The sequence below is a fragment of the Raphanus sativus genome, chromosome 5, assembly GCF_000801105.2.
Source record: "Raphanus sativus cultivar WK10039 chromosome 5, ASM80110v3, whole genome shotgun sequence".
Taxonomy (NCBI): domain Eukaryota; kingdom Viridiplantae; phylum Streptophyta; class Magnoliopsida; order Brassicales; family Brassicaceae; genus Raphanus; species Raphanus sativus.
The window spans coordinates 23,708,678-23,723,828 of NC_079515.1; the positions used below are offsets into that span (position 1 = coordinate 23,708,678).

The window sequence follows — 15,151 nt, forward strand, 5'->3', positions numbered from 1 at the left end:
TATGATTACTAAACAAACGTCACGAAAGAAGTTGGATCTTTTGTTCACTCTCTTTCGTAAGATTCACTCCAAAATCAATAAAAACCTCTTCACATCTCTTTTGTCGTTTTCATTTTTGTGTGGTTATCGCAAAGAATTTGGACCTTCAAAGAAACTGATGATTTCTTTCAGTACAAAATTGATTATGCAAGATTCGGCTCATACAAGTAATTCATATTCTACATACTTTCTAGTGTATTAGTTTTTAGTTCATTGGAAAAATATTAACAGAAATAAATAGAAAAATGAATAATATAGACAATTGTGTTTTTTAAATATTTCAATAATTTTTTTGTCTCCAAAAAAATGGTAGAAAGGAATAAAAATTAATGTATTCCAGCTATGACCAAGCTAAATATTTACATGCTTATTAAAATTTATAATATAATTTCCCTTTCTCTTTTCTTCTATTCAAAGAAACATTTTTTTTTTCAAATTCTTAGTGAAATTTTAAATATATTTTCATATAAAGAAGTTATCCTCTAGACGTTATTTGAGAAATGATTTTTAAAATTTTAATTATTTCATTTTTATAATCATTTTTACTAAAAAAGCTGACAAACACACACTTACAATTATAAATTGAGTTTTTATTTATTTATTATTGCATATGGTGTAGAAAATATCTAGTTCATTGATTAACTAAATTCTAGTTTATTTTATAGAAATTTCTATGGTCTAGTGGTTTGACTAAAAGTCATTAGTGTTTTCATATCAGAAAATTTGGGTTTCGAGTCACTAGAAAAATGTGGTCTTAATTAACGGAGAAAATGTTTACAAAACATATGCAGTATAACACAAAAAATACCATCAAGCGTAGATCCGATATAATGACTTAGATAATGCAGTTGGAATTGTTGGTTGTATAATCGTCTGTAGCATATTTATACAAGAAATACCATCAAACGTAGATCTGATTAGACGGCTTAAGCAATGCAGTTGGATCTGATTCGTAAAATCATAATTGTCCATCCTTAAGAAAAATAAACTAGTTCATAATATTTTGCAATGGATCAGTACCGGGTTCAATTGTATTATTGTGGTCTAAGAACACTCTGAACAACCTGGCGTTTTAATAATGACTACGAAGATTTGGCGAGACAAACGACATGTAGTTTTTGGCACGAGGCTAAGATATTCAAAATCTAAGGTTCGTTTTTTATCAAATTCAATTCCTATACGATGCCCTTTGCTTCGGAGAGCCGTTGCTACGCCGAACCTACTTTCCAATCACTTTATCCTCTTTTGTTTTCTTCTTCGTCTCCCTCCCAACTTTCCCTTTTTATCAAGAAAGGAAAAGTAGATTCTGATTCTTCGTTTTGAATAAATTTTCCATTTCTTATATAAAAATATGTATCTTATTGGGGATTGTTTCATTTTGGAAACTTGAGTTGAGTCTACACCTCATATGAAATTTGATAAAGTACAAGAAAAATAGGAAGGGATGATGAAAAGAACTTCATTTAGTCACAAGACGCGGCATAGTCTCTCTGATATCACTAACTCTCAGTCTCAAGACGAGCTTAATCATCAACAAACTGATTTAGACCGGAGTGAACAAGTAAACCGTCTGATAAAGGTTACAGTCTCATTCTGTGTTTTCATTAAATTCTTTAATTTTTTTATTTCATTTACCTGAAATCGAATTTTGTTTTCATTTGAGAACAGGAGAATGTAGCATTGGTTAAGCTTCTTGAGGAAAGAGAGTATCCTTTTGTTCCATTCTAATGTCTTTCTTTTTCTTAACTTGTTGAATGCAAAGAAAGATGTTTTCTTTAATCAACTAAACAAAAAAAAAAGCAAAACAATTGAGTTAAGCAGATACGAACTGAGGAATCTACGTGAAGGCATTCACAAATTGAAAGCGCAAAATTGGAGTCTTGCTCAAACCAATTCCCTGTTTTTAGCTGTAAGATATGCACACCACCGTCTGCTTCCTTTTTCTTGTTTTTTTGTCTCTTTAATTTTGAAAAATTCTGATTTGTATCAAAACCGTATATATATTTGTTTTCTTGCAGGAGATCAATTTAGCTAGAAACAAGGTGAAACCATAAGGACTTAACTCTCTGGTCACATGTTTTTTTTTGGAGATTATTTGTCTAAGATTGGATATGTTTTCAGGTGAAAGCTTTGAACCACGAGGTTACTTGCAAAAATGCTTTGCTTAAGGCTACAACATATTGTGAACTAGAGGTTTGATTTCAATTTGTTTCTGTATTTCAAACCAAAGATGGATATGTTTCTGACGGTTTCTGACACTCTTTGTATCAGAAAGACGAAAACACACAACCAAGAAATTCACCAACAGCTAAGAATGTGCTTGAAATTTCGGATGACGAACCTTTGGTACCAAACAGAAGGCGATACATCAGAAGGAACAAATGTACTAAGTATCTTCTTGCTTCGATATATCTAGAATTCAATTTTTGTTACTTAATTCACTAATTTCGGATTGATGCTTATGCCAGCCATAGGAGCATCAACAACTGCCCACAAGATAGAGGGAGAAAAGGAGAAATCAGAAACCAAAAGGTTTATTTTTGCACTTAAAACCCTTACAAAGTTTACGCTACGGTCCATGGTTTCTTAATTGTTATGTTACAGGAGGAGGCAGTTAAGAAGGAAATCAGCGAGAGTGAGATCATCAGCAGCAACACAAGAAGTGACTGATAATCTGTTTGAGATCGAAGATCTTCAGCTTACAATGCCTAATAACACGTCTCAACAAGATAACTTGACATTGGCATCATCACATAATCCAAACAAGAAAGATGATGATTTAAAAAGAAGAGTTACAAGACATCAAGATTGTAACGCTTGTCGATCGCCAATGGATCGACTATTTCGTAGAGCAGTTGAGAGGATACACTCTTACAGTACTATAACATAATGTCTTCATATTAGAGCAATAGTTATGTTTTCAGATTCTGCGGAGACTCTTTACAACAAGTTTCGTTGTCTTTACCTGACAAAAAGTTTCATTGTCTTTAGTAGATGCAAACTAACAAGTTGCTTTTTTTTTTTACAATCTGCACACTCATTTATTAAAACAAACTATTTGACCTCCAAAATGACTTATTCTAACAAGAAAAATTACATGTACAATCACTTTTTTGTCTTTATAATTATAGGTGGAGTCAGTTTCCATCTCACGCACACTTCTGCCATGTTCTTTGCCATTCAGTTCACTTTTTGTCTTTATAATTTAGATGGTTGAGGATAGATTTTGGTTAAAGGTGAACTGAATGGCAAAGAACATAATCCTGAGCCGCTTCATCGGTTGACTGAGTGGGTTGTCCTGTTGAATGGGCCATCCAGGTGGGTCTATTGGTGGAACGGTGGAGCTTTTGGTGGAACTGGGATGATCGGGTGGATATTCGGATGGCTCAAAAAGAGTATTGCATCAACGTTAAGTTTAGCCGGCCCAAAATCTTCTAAGGTCAAAAACAAACCCAAACCATTGGACTTGGGATTGTTTCTTCCTTGTCTTTTTTCTGGGCCATTTTCCTTATGAGAGCAACCACTTCATCACGTATCCTTTTGATCTTTGCTCGTGTCATTGGTCTATCCTCTTTAGGTACTCTCGTCCATCTGGTTCAAAGTTCAAATAATCGTTCGTCTTCTTTTCCTTGGTCATGCATGCATCACACACGACACGTACAAAAAATGCTAAGAAAAGAGTTGAGAAAAGTGTGAATATCATATGTCAAAGTGTGACGTTGTTACATTTGGATATTCAAGATAAGGAAGTTACAATTTAAAAACAATCTTTAAATTAACAACTGTTCTAATCCTAGTGTTCTTGTCTTAAAATATATCGAACTAAAGAGAGAGAGAGAGTCGTATGACTTAAAGAGGAATGAATTGTTATTATTCCATGAGTAATGAGTTCCTTATATATGATTACATAACTTGGAGAAACTTGGAGACAAAGTCTAATAACTTGGAGTAGGGAACAAGTAACTTGGAGTAGGGAACAAGTAAATCTAGAACATTCCATAATAGACATCACACAATATTCATAACACTTCCCCTTGATGTCTATTATGCGTGTAAGATGCTATCTCGTTAAAAACCCGAGATTGTAATGCCATAACCGTCTAGAGTTTGTAATGCGTTTGGAATACTGCCTCGTTAAAACCTTTCCATGGTAAACCCAAAAACCCAATGTGGTAAAAACGAGAAGCCATGGATAGGAAAAAGAGTACAGCCGCATTACTTCCCCTGAAGTGAATATCACTGAAGGCTTCTCAGTGATCGCATACCAATCTGCTGCATAAGCTTCCTGAGCGTGCATGTTGGTAATGCCTAAGTGAAGAGGTCGGCTGAGTTCTCGCTGGATCTGACTTTGAGGACCTTGACCTCTCCTTCTTTCTGAAGATCGTGGGTGAAGAAGAACTTGGGGAGAACATGCTTAGTCTTGTCACCCTTGATGTAACCATCTTTGAGCTGAGCTATGCAGGCCGCATTGTCTTCGTAAAGAACGGTCGGTTCGTCTTTACCATCTGTGATCCCACATGCTGTCCGAATATGGTGTGTCATGAGTCTCAACCAGACACACTCTCTACTTGCTTCATGGATCGCCAATATATCCGAGTGATTGGATGATGTGGCTGATATAGTCTGCTTGACTGATCTCCATGAAATGGCCGTGCCTCCATATGTGAAAACATAGCCGGTTTGGGACTTAGCACTGTGTGGATCGGACTGGTAACCTGCATCAACAAAATGCTTTCATGATATTCATGGTCCATTCGGATCATATGGTTTATCTCTCTTAGATAAATTCGACCATGAATGTCTTTGTATGTCCATGATCTGTCCGGATCATGACATCATCCATAATCCATCCGGATTATGTTCTTGTCCACTATATATCTTATTCATATCCTTTGACCAAAACTCTTTATGAACTTTTAGTATATGTCCACGGTCTGTTCATGAAGTGGCTATTGTGTTATAGTTTGAAGTTTAATCAAAACTAAGCCACTTTTTGGTCAATAGGACGTTCCTCTCACTTGGATAGTTTAGGTCGGATTTAAGACCTAGAGGAACTGGTCGGAACAAGCTGGATGGGATGGATTGGTCGGGACCAATGATGATTAAGGTCGAACTAGGTCGGACATGATCCTAGTCGGTATGGTTCCCTTTGGTCGTGAATCTGATGGATTCTCAGACCATTTGATCAATCTATTCTTGGTACTTTGGATCATAGATCCCAACATTCATATACGGCTAATGATCTCTACTATAGATCATTGTAGTCTCTTCATAGCCTTTCCAAGAATCAATCATCTTAATCATCCTTTCTTTAAGTATAAACACAAGGAATATATTGACTACTATATGGACTGATCAGAAACGTTCTTATAGAACTTTCTACTAAGCATCACTTAGTCTTATCATATCGTGTGTACATACACGCATGCAGCTGCATTTCAGTCCATGAACAACGCAGGAACGATGTTGTTCTATGAGAACTTCTTTCTTGTTTCTCAAGGTATCTTATGTTACCTTTATATCCAGTGATATATCCAATGTCTACTACATCTTCCTTAGATGTCCAAATCTTTATTAATTTCGATATTGGGTAGTAGCATTCACCACCTAAGAATTTATTTCCTTGTTCCTTAGTCCCTGTGAGTATCCTTGTGTGATCAAGCCATTCCTTTTGAATGCTTTATGTAGCAACATGTACGACCACTTGTCTGTACTTTCATGTTCTACAGCTCACGATTTTTTTTTCCTCACAAGACTCATCTGTTCACTGGTTAGAAGGCGTCTATCTTATGTATTTGGCCAATACGCCCATCATATTCATTATTTACTATAACTCCACGTCCCATTCATTTCTCTATGATGAGTACTCTTACGTGGGTTAGTGATCCTCGCATATCTCTTATGCTCAAGTGCTTTCTCTTTATCACTTATGAGTGTGTGTATGTGTCGACACCTTATATAATGTTCCATCGCGTTCTATCGCGTTCTAGACATGATACAATCGATTGAGATTTTATTATTATCAGGATCATTGAATACTTTGTAGTTTGCAAGGCTACATTGTATGATACCTGTACCTTAGGACCAGCCGGTCTTATCTCATTGTCTAGTATGGTTTCTCTTTCATGAACCCGGATATATCATTATGAGCACCTTATCACTTTCTATCTGTGGTTCATTATATATGGAACATTCTGGTCTATCTTGTATAGACTTTTACAGCAACTTGATTATGTCTCTACTAGGGCATTTATATAGTGGTGCTAAGCTGGTATGACTTAGTCATTCTTTCGGGTCTGTCTGGCTATCATTCTTTCTTTGTTTATGGACGTCCAGTACATATATATCTGGTCCGAGGATCTTTGCCAAGACTTGGATGGTTAAAACCATTCCACTTTCACTTTCTATTTACCAGCTTATAGCTTTCTCCATGATGTTGGATAGTCGGATTCATCTTGTATGTAATCCGTGTACCTTGGCCACAATATGATCACCTTTGTTTGGCTCATGGTCTCATTGAATTCGTGGGAGAAAGATCATGTTCTCTTATCCAACATATATTCCCGATTTTCATCTCATCCTTAGATGAGGTATTCCATCCTAGATGGCACATAGGTATGTGGTGGTTTATCCATAAAGTCTTAGGATGGTCTATATCTGGATTATGACCCTTTATCATCTTTAGACGGGAATATCTATGCTCACTTTATATGGCCTGATGTATCTTATCTTTCATACATGTATTCTTGTGGTGTACCCAAGCTTATAGACTTTTGAAGTCTCAACCTTATAGGTTATACCTTATACGGCCAAGCTATAATGCCTTATGGCCTTCGGCCAGGCTTATCATGTTCGGGTTTTATAGTATGGTCATGGACCACACGGAGTGTTTATTCTTCCCCTCATGAACATGCTATAAAATACGTTTGTTTGTCCTCACTTAAACGTAATGCTTGGACGGCCAGCATAGTTTTAGACCATGTTACACGAATTTGTGGTCTGGTCATGATCACGGGTTTTGTCCTCACTACCCTTATGATCAGATTATACTTTCGTGTTGCTTGGAACAATGAAGCCTACTGAGTTTCCCTTGTGTACATGTTTCACAACGTGAGATCTTATGGGATAACTCTTTGTGCCTTAGTAATTTTAAACTTTGCATCAAGTTCGGACCAGGATGGCTAATCCGGTCATGCCATAAAGTGTATAAATTCGTTGGTGAACCTTACTGGTTACCTAGGCTTTTATGCCTTATCACACTGATCCTTAGTATAGTATTAGATCAGTAGGGAGAATGTAGTCTCGACCTCTTTTATATGTATGCCTTTGGCGATTTTCATAAGCTAAAGGAACATTTCTTTTTTCTTTGCTTTGCCCATTGGTTTATTATTGAAACCATTTTGATGTGGCTTGTAATGCCATTTCGACCTTTACTCCCTCCTCAGCCATGATTGGATCTACAACCACGGTTATTGTGGTATCCTTGTCCACGGCCAGTGGGGATTTTGGGTCTCTCTCAATGGGTCTTAGGTTATAAATTTCGTGCCTCTTAAGGCCATGCCTTAGGCGTGGTGATCTAGACATACTCTTCTCGAGTTTTCATTCTCATTTGTCAATCAAAAAAATATTTTTCAAGCAAATCAATCAAGATAAAAGAAAAACTTTTATTAATGCTATGAAATTTGAATGACAAATTATATTTAAAACAAAACACCAAATCATAAGTATGAAATCAGAATGTCAAAAGGCTTAAACAATAGCCAGCCAGTCCATAATAACATCTTGGACGTGGTTCACATTTGGTTTTCTATTCAATGAATAAACCAATCTCATCATCTATATGAGTCCACCCGAATTTTCTTTTCTTAGCTTCTTCAGCATCACCGTATATCATCTCACATTGATACTCGACACTTATCTCCATAACATAGTCGAGTTTGTCGAGGTTGACTTTCCTTTTCTGCTTCTTTTCCTCAAGAGCTGAAAGGTATGAGAGAAGGTCGTAATAGGTTGTGAAACCTTTAGCCTTCTGTGATAACAACACTTCCTTTGAATGGATCGTGTCACGAGTCTTGCTTAACAAGTCATAGTTTGTTATCACTTCACCACATAGTTTAAGACTATAGGTGATTCTCATAAGATCAAAGTGATAGTCATCCACGGATTCATAATCATGGAACCTCAGAGCCTTCCATTCTTTCATGGACTCATCTAGTAATGGCTCGAAGAACATGGTGTTCAATCTCGACCAGAGATCGTAAGGATCGTTGATGTAACTGCACTCATCATACAGATCCTTCACGAGATGCTTTCTCATTATCGAAACAGCTCTACGCCTTTCATATGCAAGGGTATCATTGCCGTATTTGATACACTTCCCAAGTCCTTTAGACTTTAAATCGGCTGAAGTGTTCATCGCCCAATCAAGGTAATTGTCTCCATTGAGATCAAGGGCTTGGTAATCCGAGTGATGGAGTCTCGACATCTGAATCATATCAAAATGATTTGTGTTAGTACATACAATTTCTGATGCCATTGGCTATCCAAGAAATAAAAGGCACTCGGCCAGTATGTAAACAATAAGCCATACGGCTTGTGTGTGTGATCAATGCCTTACCGCTATTATTCAATCAGGATCACACGGCCAGCAAACAAATAAGAGGGCCACACAGCCAGTTTGCATTCTTTTAGAAATTTATTTTTCTCATAACTCATTCATCTCTTAATCAACTTGTTTGATTTATAAATCCTTTGAAAATAGTGGGATGGACGAGTGCATGGTTTAGCCATACCATATGGTATGCTACATCGACCCATGCGGTTTAATGGTCTAGTAGTACCATTCGGTACACATCCTCGACCAAATAAAACGGATCGTGATTTAGCTGCACTGTGGTGCGCATCATCCATCACCGGTGATTGTGGATCACCGTGGATCACCTTGGATCACTGATCATCGTAGATCATCGCGGATCATCGAGGATCATCATGGATCATAGATCAACGCGGATCATCGTGGATGATCACCGTGAATCACAGGTGAAAAATCTAGTTGCACCTGAGGGTGAACATCATCGACCATTGATTTTGTTTTATGGTCTAATCATACTTAAGAGTACGTATCATCGACCTTTACTTCATATGGTCTAGTCATACCTATTGGTATGCATCATTGACCTAAAAGAAAATCATGGTCTAGCCACACTATGGTGTGCATCATCGACCAAAAGATGTGGAAAACATTAACCTTATGTTTTGTTTGGACATATAGCATGTCATCCTTAAAGGGGTATCACTTGTTGTCCATTCAAAACAAAAGTCATGTAATCACATGCTTAATCTTTGCCGATCTTTTCTCCTTGGTTCCTCTTTTAGAAACCTTGAATAATCAACAATGAAAGTTTCAAAGTTGGATTAGTATGAGATCTAAGAACAATAGATATCGAAATTAAGAGAGATAAGGAGTTGGCGGCTATTAGGGTTTTGGATGATCTTTGACGGCGCGGCTTGAACTGGGAGGTGACGGCGCGTCTGGATTCGGATTGATGCGTGGTCTGCGGCGCTGGATTCTTCTCGTCAAGAGCTTCAATTTGATATATTACTCGCCGTCTGGATCCTTACGGTTAGGGAGATATGGCGGTTTGAAGTTGCGGCTGAAATTAGGGTTTTTGTGGTTGCTGGATTTTAGCTAGGGTTTAGAGTCTCGTGCTGATAACGTGTTCTAATCCTAGTGTTCTTGTCTTAGAATATATCAAACTAAAGAGAGAGAGAGAGAGAGTCGTATGACTTAGAGAGGAATGAATTGTTATTATTTCATGAGTAATGAGTTCCTTATATAGGATTACATAACTTGGAGAAACTTAGAGACAAAGTCTAATAACTTGGAGTAGGGAACAAGTAACTTGGAGTAGGAAACAAGTAAATTTAGAACATTCCATAATAGACATCACACAATATTCATAACAACAACATAATTCTTGTTCGAAAAGAAAAAATTAACAACATAATTCAACACTTGGGAGATCGAAAATTAATTCGATAATTGCAATACACACCACTTCTTTTTTCCAACGCACAAATTAGTAACTAACCAGAAATATACGAATAATATAAAAAAAAATTATTGCATAAAAGCTTCAATTTTTTAGTACATAAGTAATGAGGCCGGGAATATGAATGTTTGTGATGTAATCTTCCCAATCAATAGACTTGGGGTCAAATTCAAGTGAACCATATATTTCTTTATTGATGTCGTGTCTTTTCAACCTCATTCCCTCAGTATTCATATCGTCAAATCTGCAAAATAATAATGGCGAAATCGATTGAGAAAAATTATAATTGAAAAAGAGAAGATTTTAAAATAAAATTATTTGTTGAAGTTTGAGATGGATACATACATTCCCTTAAACAACACATAAGGACGATAGAGGTCGACAAGCCGCATCGCCAGCTTAATTTTGCGGTCAATGTCTTTATATTTATTTCCATTCCACCATGGATAAACTATGTTTATCAATCGCAACATCTGGTAGTCAAAAGATAATACATAAAACTTGTTATATACAATTTAATAAAACTTTTCTATCTTCATTATTTTTTCTCCGAGTCTCCTAAGAGTTACATGATATCCAGATGATAACAATATTTGCCTTGCTGTGTTAGAATTAAAATTAGTATTATTTAGGGAAATTAATGCAAACCATACCTGCAAAGGTAGCTTGTAACGAAGGGTCATGTAGAAGCTGAACTGAGCCATGGTGGACAAGATCGTTCCTTTGGAGACTATGATTGGTGACCCGTCTCGTCCAACAAGAGGGCTTTTAGTAAAATAACGAGCCGCGAGGTCGTGAAGCTGTCCGAAAGTTATCGGATTCTTACAAGAGGAGCCGACATGGTACACGTTCTGAGAGCCTGACTTTCCGGCGTGTATTGCCACAGCCATGAACATTGCATTAGCGACCATGTCCACAGGTATCTATGAACGTTGATTTTAGTACACCACAACAAAGTAGATATATAGTGATCAGCGTATGTATTGATTTATAGGTTAACTTAACAATATGTATTGATTTATAGGTGACTTAACAATATGTACTGATTAGTTTACCAAAAAAAAAACAATATGTACTGATTAATTTCTAATACCAAAACTCTGATTATTTGATCTTGTATGCCTTAAAAATAACGTTATGGTCTTAAGGCTGATACTAATTTATGTCTGTCACACCTTTCAACATATTTTATGAAAAAATAGTTCTTTTTAAAAATTATTTTCTGTCTAAAAGCAAACACATAATTGATTTTAAATAATCAAACCCTAAACGAAGTTGAACCTTTTTAAAAAAAGTTGAACTTACAAGATCAAGGACTGAGTTTGAATCCGCAAGAAAACATTTAAGCCTTCCTTTGCCATATGCAACAATCACACTATCTATGGTTCTGCACATATGAATCGAACAAAAAGATTGTCATGAATCTGTCAAGTCCAAATTGTATATATTATTAGTCTACCTTAGCCCTTCAATCCAACCGGGAAACGGTTCTGAAAAAGTGCTAGTGATCATCGTGGGACGGATGATAACAAGAGGAAGGTTTTCTCTATGGCTACCAAGAAGCATCTCTCCCATTGATTTGGTAAACACATATGTGTTTGGCCATCCATGAAGCTTCGCCCTAATAAAGAGTAATTTGATTCAACTTCAATGGATATTGTCAATTATTATATAAGAACTAGTTTGTGATTTTTACACTAACCTTGACATTCCAAGATCTTTCATGGACTGTGCAATCTCTTCTTCGGAACATTCTTGTTTCTGCAGTTCTTTCAGCCTCTGCTTCATTAGCTCCATTTCAGTTTCAATAACTAATTTTCCATTAGCGTTCAACGTTTCTCCCATTTTGAATGTTTTCTCTGGTAATATTCCAGACTTTTCTCCACACACATACGCTACAACATTACATCCAGTAAATAAGGATACACACATATATAATGAATCAAATGATATGAATACGTCTTCTGGCTTTCGTGAGAGTAAATGGCATTATAGAACTCACCGGTGGACACATGGAGAAGCAACTGTCCTTTAACACACTTCTTGGCAAAGTTGAGGACATTGAGCGGTCCAAATGTATTGATGCTAAGACCAACATCATACCTTTTTATACATATTAAAAGTTGAATTTTTATGTTAGATTTCAATCTCTTACAGGACAAAAAGTTGAATGATCAATGGATCGAACAGTATATGTTCGTTCTACACCTTTCATCGAAGTTCGTTGTGGCAGCAACATTTACGATGACTTCTATCTCATTCCACATATGTTGTAAGAGATAGGAGTCCTTTAGTCCCAGATTGACAACAGAAATATCACCCGGAATCGGGACAACTTTTTCTAACACTAAATCTTTCAAATTTGCATCACCCAAATCGTTCCTCAACACTCTAAAAAGATCTTTCTCCAAAACCTGTTGTATTTTTGCATGCATGTAAGTCAAATTATAATCTCAAAATAAATGATTAAATGCTTACATAACATTTTGTTATAAAACTCACAGATCTTCATATGTACTAATTTTTGTCTAACGAAATGTTTAAGCAATTTATACCTCAGTGCGAAACCGTTCCATGGCTGATACATTGTCTGTTGATCTCAAGAGAAGGTAAAGCCTATTCACGTCTGGTTGTACCCTCAATATTTTCTCCACAAACACTATTTTACATATTATTAAAATAAAATACCATTAATTATGTTCGAAACATGATTACTTCATAAAATTATTTTTGTGAGGAAACCCCGCATAGGGGGAAAGTGGTTCACCATTACAAAATATAGCATTATTCAAGCCGAAAATTATAAAAACACTAACGGTACATAAATATATAAGCTTATTCGTGGTGTATAACATAACAATCAGATTATCAACCATATTTTAAGATATCCAATTCATGTCAAACTGGTGACATAACGAAAAGAAGGTACCTTTGGCAAGAAAACCAGGAACACCGGTGACGAGAATCGTCTTGTTCTGGAAAAACTGAACGCATTTTGAGTCCATTGAAGAGAAACTAAGGCACGAACAAAATATTTTTGTTTTTAGGCACAATACCTTGAAGCTGAGGTACGATTATATAGACATGTAACATTGACCAATATTGTTGACCCATCATATCTACTATTTGTAGATCTACCTACGTTTACTAGATAAACCAATATTAAGAATATTCCTGATTAAAAGAAAAAAGCATATAATAAGTATCACCAACACGTTGACAAAAAAAAATTACCAAAAAGAAAAAATACGTTGACAAAAAAAGGTATCACCAACACATTTTTGTCAAAAAAAAAGGGTACCAATAACACATCTCCGACTACAACGTGCTCTGAAAATTCGTCGCTCCAAAGGGAGAAAATGTAAGTATGTCCCCCATCTTTTTATGTGAAATAAATTTAACATACGTTAATTAGAAATCGCGTGCCTAACTTTTAAATCATTAGTCAAAGTTAAAATAAACACTAAATTAAATACTGTAAGATTTAATATGTAAGAATTACACAACATAGCAAATTTAATTTTTCTTTTAAGCTGTTTGAAATTATGATCGTTACTGTAGAATTTTATTTTAGTTACTATGTATATTAATTTAAATATTTTGTAAAGGTTTAACACAATTTTTAATTTGTTAATGACTATTATAATATATTTTAGATAGTAAGTATAGAATTTAATGTTTATTTGATAATATTAAGAAACTGTACGTGGCCACAACAAAATCAAAGAATGTATATCAATTAACAAGAGATATTCAGTTGCAAAAAAAAAACAATTTAACAAGAGATATTTGCAAAGGTTAAGGATAGTTTTATCGCGGAACACCAAAATAGAAGGGCTAACAATTCTTGAAAAGGAAAAAATAGTAAAGGTAGGTATACCAATCAACCTTCCCCATGTTAGTAAAGAACAGTGTTTTAATGTTCAAAAAAAAAAGTACAGTGTTTTCCACAACTTACGGTTTACCTATGAAGCATTCAGATTGTGGACCGTTCCAAAACAAATTAATATATTTAGTGGTTTTAAGTGTTATCAGATAATTGAGAGATTGTTTTTGTCAGCTGATAATTGAGAGCTTGTGTGGTGCTGTCTTGTGGTTGGGCATCTATAGAACCATAATAAGGCAGAAATATTGATGAAGTATGTGGACCTTGTGATGAAGGTCACTTAGGCATTAGGACACTATGCGATTCTTCTCGTATTTTTCTCTCTGCTTTATGTGGAGAGTGTTCACAGCCTTTGGTTCATTATGAGTGGGCCACTGTCAAGTTCTAACTCAGAACATGTACTAAATTTTTGATATTTTCCATAACTACTTGTAAAATATAAACCAAAATTCGCTTTTGATATGGATTTTCAAACAATAGGGAACTTGATATTTTTTTCTCTTTGTCAGTGGCAACTTGAATAAAAGATATCAAATAAAGATCAATGTTATATTCTTAATTTCTAAAGAACATTTGGTTAGTTAACCCATCTGAGATAAGGTTTCAGCTTCTTCATGGCAGGACTAGTCCAGCTTGAATCAGAAGAAGCAGCCTCTAGAATAATGTTGACAGTGGTGGCATCATTCCGGTTGTTGGATCACATGGACCTAGTCAAAAGCTTGCCATGTTTTTTTTTGTTCGGAACAATGGTGGGGTGGGAGTGTAGAAGCATACATGTGTCAATGTGATTATAACTTATAATTTTAAAATATCTATTAGCAAAATCCGACATCCTAGACAAAATAAACGTAGACCAAATAAAAAATTCAGCAAAACCCGACCAATACTTTATTATTTACCCAAAATAAAAAAACATAAATATGTGAGCTAACTTACTACATTTCTTAGGATTTTGGTTTGGTTGGTCATAAATTATGCAACATGATGACATAACAAGCTTAAACGTCTACGAAACGTCGAACTTTTCCGGAAAACGACAGAAATACCTAACCCCAAAATCAGGAAGAATTAATTCCGAGCTTGTAGGATTGTTTTACACCTCAATTATATGTAATTTAAGACTTGCTGCTTTGCTAAATTATACTGATTGTAACAGTTTACCATATCAGATATT

The 15,151-nt window shown here is 35.6% G+C and overlaps 3 protein-coding genes across 4 annotated transcripts; 1 reads left to right on the forward strand and 2 right to left on the reverse strand.

Moving 5' to 3' along the window:
* Positions 1 to 1,313: 1,313 nt before the first annotated feature.
* Positions 1,314 to 3,061, forward strand: LOC108859421 (SHUGOSHIN 2). The gene is made up of 8 exons (XM_018633319.2): positions 1,314 to 1,618; positions 1,708 to 1,745; positions 1,840 to 1,948; positions 2,058 to 2,081; positions 2,161 to 2,232; positions 2,311 to 2,422; positions 2,508 to 2,571; positions 2,644 to 3,061. Exons 1-8 carry the CDS (start codon positions 1,484 to 1,486, stop codon positions 2,927 to 2,929), a joined length of 840 nt encoding a protein of 279 aa, XP_018488821.1. The 5' UTR covers positions 1,314 to 1,483; the 3' UTR covers positions 2,930 to 3,061.
* A 4,718-nt stretch (positions 3,062 to 7,779) lies between these two features.
* LOC130512500 (uncharacterized) lies at positions 7,780 to 9,827 on the reverse strand. Of its 2 annotated transcripts, none has more exons than XM_057010564.1 (2): positions 9,287 to 9,827; positions 7,780 to 8,524 (listed from the first exon to the last, which is right to left on the reverse strand). In XM_057010564.1, exons 1-2 carry the CDS (start codon positions 9,311 to 9,313, stop codon positions 7,847 to 7,849), a joined length of 705 nt encoding a protein of 234 aa, XP_056866544.1. In that variant the 5' UTR covers positions 9,314 to 9,827; the 3' UTR covers positions 7,780 to 7,846. The 2 variants fall into 2 exon arrangements, with proteins under 2 accessions (XP_056866544.1, XP_056866545.1); XM_057010565.1 differs by having other exon boundaries at positions 7,782 to 8,524; positions 8,657 to 9,827.
* A 119-nt stretch (positions 9,828 to 9,946) lies between these two features.
* LOC108859682 (probable fatty acyl-CoA reductase 4) lies at positions 9,947 to 13,154 on the reverse strand. The gene is made up of 10 exons (XM_018633589.2): positions 13,021 to 13,154; positions 12,647 to 12,750; positions 12,300 to 12,505; positions 12,094 to 12,194; positions 11,794 to 11,986; positions 11,551 to 11,712; positions 11,397 to 11,478; positions 10,745 to 11,014; positions 10,437 to 10,564; positions 9,947 to 10,335 (listed from the first exon to the last, which is right to left on the reverse strand). Exons 1-10 carry the CDS (start codon positions 13,094 to 13,096, stop codon positions 10,176 to 10,178), a joined length of 1,482 nt encoding a protein of 493 aa, XP_018489091.1. The 5' UTR covers positions 13,097 to 13,154; the 3' UTR covers positions 9,947 to 10,175.
* Positions 13,155 to 15,151: the final 1,997 nt, after the last annotated feature.

What these genes read in the sequence shown, in the direction of transcription:
- LOC108859421 (XM_018633319.2), top strand. Translation starts at nt 1,484, where the DNA reads ATGATGAAAAGAACTTCATTTAGTCACAAGACGCGGCATAGTCTCTCT. An exon ending in AAGTAAACCGTCTGATAAAG is followed by an intron (nt 1,619 to 1,707) that starts GTTACAGTCTCA and finishes ATTTGAGAACAG; the next exon opens with GAGAATGTAGCATTGGTTAA. An exon ending in CCAATTCCCTGTTTTTAGCT is followed by an intron (nt 1,949 to 2,057) that starts GTAAGATATGCA and finishes GTTTTCTTGCAG; the next exon opens with GAGATCAATTTAGCTAGAAA.
- LOC130512500 (XM_057010564.1), bottom strand. Translation starts at nt 9,313, where the DNA reads ATGCTATATGTCCAAACAAAACATAAG. An exon ending in ATGTCCAAACAAAACATAAG is followed by an intron (nt 8,525 to 9,286) that starts GTTAATGTTTTC and finishes GATATGATTCAG; the next exon opens with ATGTCGAGACTCCATCACTC.
- LOC108859682 (XM_018633589.2), bottom strand. Translation starts at nt 13,096, where the DNA reads ATGGACTCAAAATGCGTTCAGTTTTTCCAGAACAAGACGATTCTCGTC. An exon ending in ACAACGAACTTCGATGAAAG is followed by an intron (nt 12,195 to 12,299) that starts GTGTAGAACGAA and finishes ATGTATAAAAAG; the next exon opens with GTATGATGTTGGTCTTAGCA. An exon ending in TATGTGTTGTTTAAGGGAAT is followed by an intron (nt 10,336 to 10,436) that starts GTATGTATCCAT and finishes ATTATTTTGCAG; the next exon opens with ATTTGACGATATGAATACTG.